Genomic DNA, 12,768 nt, shown 5'->3' on the forward strand with positions numbered 1-12,768 from the left:
CAATCATTCACTCTACTTCAACATTTTCTTCTTCATACTTGAATCTTCTTTAGTGAACTGACATTACTAGTTGATTGAATAAGCTGTAATTATATCATTTAACAGATCGATAATGAATTTTTTTAAAAGAATATTTTAATTTACTAAATACATGATAATAAATTAAAATCGTTTAACGTTAATATATTAAACAAATATTCTTAATTTATTAAGTTTTTAAAATTTGTTTTTAAGAATTCCTTGTACGGCAATGAAGGATTGGTTGTGGGGATTTGAATAAAAAGGAAGGGAGGGTTGTAAAAGTGCGTAAAGCTGAAGCATGCGTTTTGGAAGGGAAAGGGGACAAAGCTTGGAGACTGTCAGTTAATCTCTTTGAAATTCACTCACTCCAAACACCATGCTTAATTGCACTCACTGCACTATAAGTTATACTTCCAATAATATTAATAAATTACTAACTTCTATGCACCTCCTTATTTTAAATTAATTATATTGATTTTTTAACACTAACACACACACACACATATATATATATATATATATATATATATATATATATATATATATATATATGGGCATGACCTAATTACATAGTGTAAAACTTTTTAGTTTTATATCTTTTTAGGATCGTTAGATGAGGGGCTGAGATTAACAGTATGAAATGTGAAGATATTCACTGAAAAAAATAAGTAGTTAATCTCAACCTTTGATTTTCTCTCAATTAACGATCCTAAAAAGGTTTAAAACTTAGGTGTAAGTAGATCCTAACTAATATATATATATATATATATACTAAAATACGTAAATGTTCCTCGACTATAAGGTATTCTGTTATTAAATTTCTCAATTATTAAAAATTACAACGTAGTCTTCTGACTATTTGCCGCTACTTTATTTCGTCCTCTGCCTATCAAAAGTTACAAAATTGTCACCCGATTATTTTTATGTTTCAAACGCGTCATTTTTTTGTTAAAAAATTGGCAGTTGTCTGAGTTGGACGTTAATATGTTGAGTGATATATGATCTCAGAACCGTTTGAGTTGTATTTTGCGTATCAACTCTCTGTTTACGTCGTCGAGTCATTGTTTGAAACATTATGTTGTTGAATCAGTGCTTGAATGCAACAGCGATGCCAGTAGACATCATTAAAATATGCTTTTATCATATCCTAATTAGCATGTTAATATCTAGCTCAGACAATCGTTAAATTTTTAACAAAAAATAATGAGTTTAGAATATATGAATAGTTGGGTGATCATTTTGTAACTATTAATAGTCGAGATACTCAACAAAATATCCTATTGTCGGGGACCATTTGTGTACTTTACCCTGTTATTTTAAAAAAATAAAATTAGAAGCGTTTATAAATTCGATATACATATATATGTCGACACCGTTTTTCGCCCGGGTGGGAAAAAGACTGATACTGACTCGGGGATTTTCTATTTGAAAGGAATTTTTGAAATACGAGGAGTCGCCACTAGAGCTGGGTATACGGGCTACCCGCCCGTTTAGCCCATGGATTTTGACGGTGCGGGCTTAAACGGAGCGGTTTAAAAAGCCCACAATCATAAACGGTTTTGAATTCTAAGGCTCGCGACCCTTACCATTTAACCCGCGGGCTAACAGGCTTACCCGCGACCCGTTAAATAACAACAATTTTAAATGCAATAAAAATAATGTTCTAACTTACTACACTTTTAAAAAATAATGTTCTAACATAATAACTATGAAAACCCTAGCTCCTCTTTTATAAGGATTGTCCTATTCTAGATAAGGAAGTTTATTAAAAGTGAATCCCACCAAAATAGAGATTTTTAAATACCCTCATCCTTATTTAAAGATGAGAATAATTCAATAGAGTCTTTCAACTGTCATTAAACTCTTTTTCTCTTGTAAATTCATAACCCTAATTTAAAGTTGTACAAACTAGTAAGGCGTGCCCACACCTTAACTGAAGACTTCTTCTACGATAGCTCAGGATGAATAAGCTGTGCCCACGCCTTATGCGAAAACCTCTTCTGGTATTGCCAACTTCTTGAATTCCGATTTTACCTCCTTAATTTGGGGATTTCGTGAAGATCATGTTATTCATTGGATTTTGAACTTATTTAATCCAAATCTTCAACCTAATACACAAAATACGAAATATAATCAAAATCCATGATTTAAGCAATTTTAGTTATTCAAATATGAGGAAAATATCATAGAATATATGACTAATATGCATCTTATCAAATAAGTCTCAATAAGTCTAAAATAAATAACACCATTAATTCTCAATAAGTCTAAAATAAATAACATCATAACACTAATAAGTCTCAATAAGTCTAAATAAAATCAACATCAATAATATTCAATGTTTTTTGAATCCTTGGATGTAGTTAAATCTTCCATTTTTCCAATCACCGGAGACTTGTCCACTTCATCTACAACATAAGAAAAATTATAATATATTAGATAGCTTAAATTTTGAAATCAAAAGTAAATTTATAAAGAAACAATTTTACTAAACATTAAGAATTGTAATATTTACCTTCAACCTCAAATCATAACAACCAATTTTTGGTACATATCAAAGATTGGACATTTTCCGGAAGGAGACAACTTCAGTATTTGTTGAGAACACGAGAGCCAATGCTAAATGTCGATTTTGATGCAACAGTTGTAATTTGAATGCTCAAAATGTCACATGCCATCAATGCAATATCTGGAAATCTAAGTTGATTCTCCTTCTAATAATGCAAAAAATCAAGACATGGATGGTAAGTTAAAGAAAGCTGGTTCGAATTGACGATGTTGCGCCATTGATTCGTGAGAGACTGAGAGTGAGAGTGTGAATTGGATTTGGGGGCTTGCTTTAGTTGCTTGCTTCAGTGTGAATTGGGAACGTTTACTCGTAGGGTTTTGAAATGTGAATGAGGTTGTGGGAATTTGGGCTTCATACTTCAAAATTGCATATCATCAAATTAAAATGTGAATTGGGCTTCAGACTTCAGTGCACATAAAACGTGAATTGTGTTATGGCTAAAATGCACATAAAACGTGAATTGTCTTCCGTAAAAAATAAAATAAATTGAAAAAAAAATTAAATTAAGCGGGCTGCGGGTTATACGGGTAGCATGCGAGCCTTATCCCATATACCCATATACCCAGCTCTAGTCGCCACCAATCATTTAAGGTGCGATTGGGACACCATAAAAATTGGGTGATTTTAATAAAACATTTTATTTTTATCAAAATACCAAATTTTAAGGTCTGTGAAAATCCAAAAAAATGGGTTCGGGAGTCAGTTACGCGTGGGGAAGGATTAACATCCCCACAAGCGCCCAAAAATTGATACCTAGTTGGTTACCCTATATTTAAAATCAAAAATTTTGAGTTCGATCTTTATTTAATTTGAAAATCATTATGGATGCAAAGTTGAAAAGGGTATTCGTTTATTGAGACCGATAGCATTATCTCCCAAGCGTAAATGTGGGAGATCAACTATTGTGCCTAATAATCGAATATTGACTCGTTTTTAGAAAATCATGATGCGATCTTTGAAAAGGATGTCGACCTATTTCGGGAATCACCAGTAGTCACCCCTTGAGCATACTTGCAGGAGATATACCATTAATTCCCTAATAAGTGAACATTGCCTTAGGTTTAAAAAAACGATGCAATCAAACAAATTTTTATTTAATCCTAATTAAGCTAAGGTAAATTAAAGACTTTTTCTAGCTTAAGGTGTCAAATTATGAAATTAAAGGACCTAGGGGATTAAACCTAAATGTAGGCTCTAATATTTACCTTATTCTATTTTTAAACCAATTATTGAATTGAATAACTGAGATGATCCCTCGAGTATTCATGCGAGGGCTGACTCGAATTAATTCCTAAATTAAGGGACTAAGTTTGAAATCTATCTAAAAATGGAGGCTCTATTTAACCTATTTAATTATGTCAATATTAAAGGTATAATCGAAGTTCGGGGACTAAAAGGTCAAAGGACTAATAATACCGATTTCTAAAAGATCTAAAAGCTTAGGACCTAAATCGATAAATTCCAAAGTTGAGGACTAGATCTAAACTAAAAATCTATTTATTATCTAAATTATTAAACCTAAAGTATTTTTTAGAAAATATTAATTATTGATAAATTTTAAAAGTCGAGCAATCGATTCGAATCGAGTATCTATTGCGAAAACTCGACTCGAATTGCTCCCTAGTTAAAACTAATGTGAAATCCTAATTTCTAAGTTTGATTCAAATATTAATCTAATTTAAAACTAAATCTAGATATTTAAACTATGAAATAATGAACTATTTAAACAAATTAATTAAAAAAAATTAAAACAAATAATAAAAAAATAGTAAAAACATAGAATAAAAATAAAATAAGGACCTAACTGCATAAAATAAAATAACAGTGACTAAAATGCAAGAAAATAAAAGTTAGTAGTAAAAGAAGAAATAAATAGTGACCAAAATGCAAATAATAGTAGATAAATCAGAAATTAACAGTGACTAAATTAAAATAAAACAAAACATAATGATAAAATTACAATAAATTAGAAACGAAATGTCCAGTGACCAAAATGCAAAAATATGGAAAAGTTTGAGGGACTAAAAACAATAATAACCCAAAAAGTAACAACATATGTACAAAACAGGAAAACTTACAAAATCAATCCACAAAAATTTAAAAAAAAATAAAATGTCACTACACATGACTAAAGTGTAAAAACATGCTAAAAGTAGGGGGACTAAAATGAAATTATACCAAAAATTATAAAGCATGGAAAAAATGGTAAAATCACAAAAATGGTCCTTCTAGTGACCTTTTTGTAAAAACATAAGTAAGTTAGGGGGACCGAAGTGCAATTTCCCCTAAGTTCCTTTATAAATACATTTTTTTTCTTTTTTTAACATTTCATTTTTTTTTCTTTTTTTAAAAAAAAATTAGAATTTCAGCCTCTCGCCGGTGTCGAGCCCTCGCCAATTGCCGCCGCCTTCGGTTGCCGTTGGCCACCAAATTTCACGAGCAAGTCCGTCTCGACGTCATGATATCGATTCGAGGCTCCGTTTTGCGAGATCTGACGTCTATTGCCACGAAAATAGTCGGCGACCCTTCGGTTCTCTCTCTTTTCGACGACCTCCGATGAAGGTAAGATTGATCTGTTTCTGGTTGTTTGCTGTAAAATAGATGGGTTGTTGATATTTATAGATAAAAAATGTTAGATTTTTAGTTTCGAAATCCATGCAATTTGTGTATTTTTTCGACATTTTTCTTTTACGAAATCGAACACCAAAAAAATTATAATAAAAATCATGGTTATCAAAATCGGACCGACTGGTTCAACTGGTTGAACCGTGAACCGGTGGCCTGTCCGGTCCGGTTACCTCACAAAACCAGTCTGACAATGAACCGGCTGAAAATCGATAGAACCGGGGTGAACCGGCTGAAAACCGGAAAAACTGGTTTGAACTGTCGGTTCACTTTTTTTCTTTTAAAAAACAATTAAACCAAACAACGTCGTTTGTTCAACGAGCCAAGTCAAATTCGAGTATTGCTGAGCTCGACTTGAACTCGAAAACTTTAAAAGTAAACTCAACTCGACTAAAAAACTCACTAGCTAAAAATTATCAAGTTCAACTCGAACTCGAAATATAATATTAAAACTTAAACTCGAAAAGGCTCGAACTCAAAAAAAATTAGAAGTTCGATTGAAGCCTAAAATTTGAGCTTAATTGAAGCGAAAGAATAGTTCGCTTTGTGTTCACCAAAAGGCTCCATGATTTTGAATGTCAAATTACCTCTATTATTTATAGAAGTAAGTTGGGATGCTCTTCTATGTTTCTTAGCCATGTGAGATTGTTTTGTTTTCATATTTTTACTCTTTAAACTTTTGGGATGCTATTCTATGCTTCTTAGCTATGCGAGTTTGTTTTTTTTTAAATTAAACCAAATGACATCATTTGTTATGATTTTTTAAGCCCCAATTTTATTTTTTTAATTATAGTTATATAAATATATTTATTATTTAATATGTTTTACCTTAAATATTATGTTGTAGTTGATTTGAATCATTTTGTTTCACTTGATTTTATGATTTTTAATTTATATATATTATGACTTGTGATATTTTTATATCTTTTAATATTGTAAACTTAAAAAAAGTGTTACATATATATTAATATTGCTTTGAATATTATGTAAAATTAAAAAAATATTATTTTATATAAAATTCGGTTCAACCGCGGTTAAACCCGATTGAACCAGTGAATTAGTACCTCCACCGGTTCAATGTCCGATCCGATTTTAAAAACATTGATAAAAATCCGTAGTTTTCAGAGGCTCAAGAACAAAAGCAGTAAAGAAATGAGAAAAGCTATTCGAATACTTAGGGGAAAAACAAGAAATCTTGTTTATTGCTTCTGGATCTCTCAAAACCGAGAGTGAATACACTGTTTTTTTGGATGACTTTCTAACCGACCGTTTACATGATTTTTCAATCGGGTCTTATACCCGTTTTTAAATAGAATTGGAATCATTTTTTTTTTTGTCTCTTCTCCCTTGTTTGCTGCAGATTGCGTGGAGCTTTGGCGTGCAGGGGTGCTTCAGATAGGGGTGGCCTCTGATTGGGGGGATTGAAGGTGCCTGTTGATTGGGGCTTAGGACGGTTACAGAACCGGGTCGGGTTTTGGGTTCCCGGGTCGGATTTGTTGAAAATGGTGCTCACAATATATAAAATTTAATAGATAAAAAAGCAGCCACGTCTAATAAACTAATTAACAGTAGTCAAAGGAGTGAGGTAATCCTTCTGAAGCAAATCACCCATCATGTGAAGGGGAAAATGAAAAGAGTGGAGGCCGAAAGACAATGACCAAGCAAATTTAGCCAACCCATCTGCCACCTTGTTGCAGTCACGAGGGGTGTAAAACATGTCAATATTCCAACACCGTGCAGCCAGCTCACGAATATGTGCCACTAATGGAGAATTGCCACCTGAGGTCTTCCCCCAATCAACCGCCAATAGAGCTTCCTTACTGTCTGAGTCAACAATTATTGCATTTACCTTTAGGTCCCAAGCCAGCTTCAAGCCTTCATAGATACCCACAATTCAGCATAAAGGGTCGAACACACACCTATGGATTTGGAGAAACCAGCAATCCAATTACCTGTTGGATCTCGAATCACTCCACCACACGTACTTAATCCCGTGCTAGCATTCCTCGCTCCGTCCGTATTGAGTTTGCGCCACCCCTGCTGGGGAGGAGACCATGCAAGTGCTCGGTTATGATTTCTTCCCAACGGCGGAATGGAGAGTCGAGCCCGAATAATTCCTTGTTGCATGCGCATGCTCCTCTGCAACACGTCTTCACATTTAAAAAAATCAGGTTCAAAAATCACCTTATTGCGTCGAAGCCAAGGTTCCATAAAATTAAGCCGAAGAGAAGATCCCAATCCATAGCATTGATCGGGAAATGACTTTGGTTGTACAAGTTACACTTAATCCAACTCACCAAATCCAGTTGAAAGAACTCATCAATACGGTTTGGTTTTATGATGGCTTTCCAGAAAATATGCAATGATGATTCCACGGTGGCCCCGCAAATCAAACAACCTGAATCGGAGGATATGTGTCTTCTAACACGTTCCCCATTCAAAAGAAGGCTGCCCCTACAACTAAGCCAAAGCATATTTTTAACTCGAGGATGTCCTTTGTATCTTGAAATTAAGTTCCAAATAGAAGAATCATCAATCGATTCCATATTGATTCTTCGGTGGTAAGCGCTCTTAGTGAAGGTGTCTGTTACCCATCTCCAGCCAGGTGAGTCCGAGCCTCCATTAAGAAAAGGAGGTTTCGCTGCTACCACGTACAAATGAGCTGATCGGGGAAGATAATTCACAATATCAGCCCAACGCCATTCACATGTCCTCAAAGTATGACTGTCATTTTAACTTGGTCCCTAAATTTTTAAATATTTCAATTCTATCCATAAACTATAAGTATCATTTTAAATTAGTCCTCAAACTTTTAAACATTTTAAATTCATACCCAAACTATGATCTTTATTCTAAATTGGTCCCCAAACTTTTTGAACATTATGATTTCATCCCAAACTATACATATATATACTAATCACATCCATTGTTAATAAAATCGTTAGACCAAGTTATATTAATTTATATTTTAAAAATATTTAGTCTATTTTTAGTTTAATATTAATATTTTATATCATTTTTCGTTTATTAAATTCATTATATTACTCTTTTATACAATAATAAATTGATATATTTTTAATGTTTAAATTATAGTATTATATTATTATTATTTTAATTTTTATTCTATATAAATCATAAAATGATATAAAAATAAAGGGTAAATTACAAAAATGGTCTCTCAACTATATGATGTTGCTTTGTTGAGTCTCCAACTATTAGAATTTATAAAATGGTCCTCTGACTATATGGTGTTGCTTTGTTGAGTCCCTCTACTGTTAAAAGTTACATAATGGTCACCCGACTATTCATATGTTCCAAACTCATCCTTTTTCATTAAAAAAATTGACAATAGTATGAGCTGGGCGTTAACATGCTGATTGAGCTGAATACGTTTATGCTCTGAATGATCAAAATGAACGTAGGAGTCTTCTTTCGAGGAGTTATATTCTTACCTGAGTGGTTATAAGGTTTCTTGGGGACTTCAACAATGTGAGATTTATTGAGGAAAAAAGGGTTTTGATTTCAACATTTCAGCTATGCATAAATTCTCTGAATTTATCGATCAGCTAGGGTTTGTGGATCCCCTCTTACGGGAGGAACTTTTACGCGTTGTAATTGAATAGAAGAGGCTACATTTTGTTGACTTAATTGTTTTTTATCACCTGAGGTTATTCTTCAATTTCCTTGCATTTTTCAGAAAGTTCTAAACAAGTCTTTTTCGGATCACAACCTAATAATTCTTAGGGATGGAGTCAGAATATCAATTTAAAGGGGATAAAGTGTAATTAACAATAAAAAATAGTGAGACAATCAAAATAAATCAAAATTTAAAGATTTAAATAGGTATTTACGTTATCGAGCATAGTTCGATTAATCGAGGACCTCACCCATTTAAATGGCTTGACTTTTGGTCATACTTGGAAGACTACTCAAGGTATCAAAAATGATGTTGGTGGAGCTAAGGTGAAAAGAATTGGCATTATTAAAGCTTCAATAAAAAAAATGTTTGGTAGTCCTTAGCTTGGTTAAAGAAGATTCCATCCAATTCTTGGAAAATTAAATATCAGAACTGGCATGTCAATTTGCCTTGATTTCGGGGAAGCAAATTTTGGATTGTTTCCTCATTGCTAACAAAGTGGTGGATTAACTAAGAAGAAAAGCTCTCTCGGAAATCATAATAAAAATTAGTTTTAATAAGGACTGATTCGGTCGATTGGGACTTTTTCTCAATTTTATCCTTAAAAAGATGACCTTTGACGAGAAATGGAGACACTAAATTCATTGTTGTGTTAGTTCAGCCTCCATTTCAGTTCTGATCAATGGGTTGCCCTTAAACATGTTCAACATAAAAAGGGGCCTTCGTCAACGATGCCCACTCCCACTTCTTCTCTTCAATGTCATTGCCGAGGATCTTAGCATGTTGTTGTCTAAACTTCCTCAATTGGCTTGTTTAGTGGCATGTTGCTTGGGTCTTATGGCCTAAATTTGTCTCATAATCAATCCACTAACCACTTAATTATGTTTTATGAGCTTATTATTGAAAAGATTCATAAATGTCTTGTAGATAGAGATGGGTATGGGTCGGGTTAAGTCGGGTTTTCGGTCAATTTTGGTCCAACTAGAAAAATATACATCTTCCACCCGAAATCTGGCTTGACCCAAGTTTAGGATGACTTCACCCGACCCGATATTCTATCCATCTTTTAAAATAAAACTCGAACTCGATCTGACCTGAAACAAATATATTTATAAAAGAAATCAAAAAATAATTTGGTATCAACCGATTTAAGGTTAAATAGTAAATCAAGAATTCAGAACAACATTATCAGTCCGCTCAAAGATATTCAATATGGATGTTGTTGTTCATGTTTCGGTGAGCCCTGTTGCTATTGGTGGCATCCTTAGGGACCATCTCAGAATGGTTTTAATTAGCTTTTTGAAATCAATGGGGGTATCATTATCCCGCTTCAGCTGAAGTGCTTGTGATTAAGGAATCTTGCCTCATTTTTCCTTTTTCTTTCTTCTAGATGAGTTGTAGAGACGTATGTTGCACTGATACGGGACATAAAACGAAAATTTCCAAAATTATATGACACGGTAAGGTTACGATAAATATAAATAAATTTTAAAATTTGTAATTATTATAAAATTATGTATTAGATCCGTATCTAGTTCTCTATTTGCATTATATCTTTATTAAAACATATATATCTTAAGTTTTCGACGTCCGATTGAGATGTTTCAAAATGTGTTAGAAATGTAACTGAAAGACGATACATACATAAAAAGACATCTCAACCTAAATATATCCTGATCTCATCCTAAAATTCTTTGTAAGTCAGTTGATATTTCAAAATCAACTTTAATTTTTTATTCAAAATCATCTAATTTTTATTATCATTTTTAAGTTAAATCTAAAAATTAACCCTTGATAACACACGTGAAGATCAAATGTCGTTCTCGATTCATCTCTAAAAATCTCTTTGTTGTATCTAGTTAAACCTAATTAATTTTAGTCGTACCCCTTCACCATGAGACATCTCCAGCACGTACTCAATTCATATTTGTCTCGTACTCATTTCGTATATTGAGTGCTTGAAAACGGAATTGGGTTGCAGTACCCATGCAACATTGGCATAGACTTCTTTGTTAGTAGAGACCAATTGCAAAAACACTTTCCACTGGTTTCCTAATCCTTCTTGTGCTCCATCAAGTATGAAGACTTTTGTGTCATCTTGCAAATCCATTTGCAATGCGAGGGTTTGGTGTCTGTTAAGCTTGTTTCTAGCGTCCGCAATTTGGAGGTTTATATGTTGCCTAAAGCTGAGAAGCTTTTCATTTGTTTTTCGCTTTCAGAAAAAGCTCGACCACCTTGAATCAGATGATGGGGAAAATGAATATACGATGTATAGAGAGAACTGTTTACCAGAGATGGCATCTGGAGTAAAAAATTACATTGTACATGCTTTATTTGGTATCCAAAACCATTGGCATGGCAGGATAAGCTAAGACTTGTTGAATCCTACATATGAACCACTGCTCATCACTGGAATAACTGGCCGCAGAACATATATAGGATAGGAAAATGAAAGAAGAACATTGATGAAGTTAACCACGAAGACCTTTACAACCAGGGAGATCAATCCACTCGAGTTGAAGTTCCACTTCACCGGTCTCCATATTTCTCAATCTGAGGCAAAGGTCTGAAGATCCTTCCCTTCCCTCAAAATCACAGTGCTGGCTTCGGCCAAGCAGTTTTGCCTGCTCGGTTGTTGTTTTGCTAATATGGTTCCATCCGGAAAGTCTGTGTAATCCATTCTCAAGTCTTCTATGAAGGTATTGATGTCGAACTCCGCATCACCCATTTCGTCATCCATGTTAAATCGGCTAAACTCTCGAGATAACGTTCTCGAATAAATTAATTCACGAGATAATGCACTCCTCAGATTAATTGCTCAAATAGGGTGAAATCTACAGTGTTGGTCGTAGGTCGCCATGCCATCCGGGCGATCTACTAGGTCGCCATGTCTTCCCGGCGAGCTATGAGAGAGATTGCATGTGTCATGCACGTTCCAACACGTTGAGCATCCGAAGCCATCCGACCGAGGCCATTCGAGCGAGCTATGCGAGGGCATCCGAAGGCAAGAGGAATCACGCGAGGAGCAGAAGGAGTGCATGGCGACCTACAAGGTCGCCCGGAGTGCATGGCGACCTATGCTGGGAAGCTGCCACGCCGTAAGTCGCCCGGAAGGCATGGCGACCTACGGCCAACACAGTGCAATTTGCCCTATTTGAGCAATTAATCTTGGGAGTACGTTATATCGTTAAATAAAAAATTCAAGAACATTATCTCGAAAATTTTACCTGCTAAATCTGTCACAGTCATACACAGTCTGCAATAAAAAAAACAAAAAAAAACTTTAAAAATGATTGTATAAAGGAACGGATAAGTAAAAGACTTACAAGTTGGATTGGCATTTCAAGGTCTCTAATGGAAAGAGTTAAGTCTTCGTCCCAAACCGGATTAACATCCCTATCTATTACTTCAGTCTTCAGTGACTGCAAGAAATATAGGATTAGAACAACGACCAAACGTAACTACAGTAAAAGGGTTGGACATAAAAAATTTTGCCGTCCCTCTAAGGCTGAAGTTCATCTTTAAAACCTGATTGCCCATTCCAAAGATGATGTAAGGATCGCTGGTACGGACATTGCGAACAGCGAGGTTTACGCCCCGGTTTACGTGAATCCTCAGTAGACCCAACAATTCCTCCATGGCTGCTCTTGCTTTATTGCCTTGTTATCTCTTTTATGTCCAAAAGATCATGTATCTTCTTCTCTAACAATATATATATTATATTCAGACAGAGAAGGTAGCAGGTTAAATTGGGACCCACCAGATGTGTTGAATTTTATTAAGTAAAACTGGAGGGCTGAAATCTTGAGGGAGGGGAATGTGGGGGTTAAATATTGGGGATGGATGCCCGGTAGAAGCGGTAACCTGTACGGAAATAATCGGAGGAATTGGTCTCTTTCTTTCTCTACTGAGGTTT

General features: G+C 34.4%; 1 protein-coding gene across 1 annotated transcript; it reads right to left on the reverse strand.

Moving 5' to 3' along the window:
- Nucleotides 1–11,400: 11,400 nt before the first annotated feature.
- LOC120191965 (protein C2-DOMAIN ABA-RELATED 4-like) lies at nucleotides 11,401–12,491 on the reverse strand. The gene is made up of 4 exons (XM_039194818.1): nucleotides 12,381–12,491; nucleotides 12,179–12,274; nucleotides 12,080–12,108; nucleotides 11,401–11,602 (listed from the first exon to the last, which is right to left on the reverse strand). Exons 1-4 carry the CDS (start codon nucleotides 12,489–12,491, stop codon nucleotides 11,401–11,403), a joined length of 438 nt encoding a protein of 145 aa, XP_039050749.1.
- Between the last annotated feature and the right edge of the window lie 277 nt (nucleotides 12,492–12,768).

Source organism: Hibiscus syriacus, unplaced genomic scaffold (genome assembly GCF_006381635.1).
Source record: "Hibiscus syriacus cultivar Baekdansim isolate YM2019G1 unplaced genomic scaffold, ASM638163v2 tig00116971_pilon, whole genome shotgun sequence".
In the NCBI taxonomy this organism is placed as follows: domain Eukaryota; kingdom Viridiplantae; phylum Streptophyta; class Magnoliopsida; order Malvales; family Malvaceae; genus Hibiscus; species Hibiscus syriacus.

Excerpts from the sequence above, each read along its gene's own strand:
- LOC120191965 (XM_039194818.1), bottom strand. The coding sequence starts at position 12,491 with ATGGAGGAATTGTTGGGTCTACTGAGGATTCACGTAAACCGGGGCGTA. Across the intron at positions 12,275-12,380 it reads TCTTTGGAATGGGCAATCAG|TCACTGAAGACTGAAGTAAT; the intron begins GTTTTAAAGATG and ends TATTTCTTGCAG. Across the intron at positions 12,109-12,178 it reads TTGAAATGCCAATCCAACTT|ACTGTGTATGACTGTGACAG; the intron begins GTAAGTCTTTTA and ends TTTTTATTGCAG.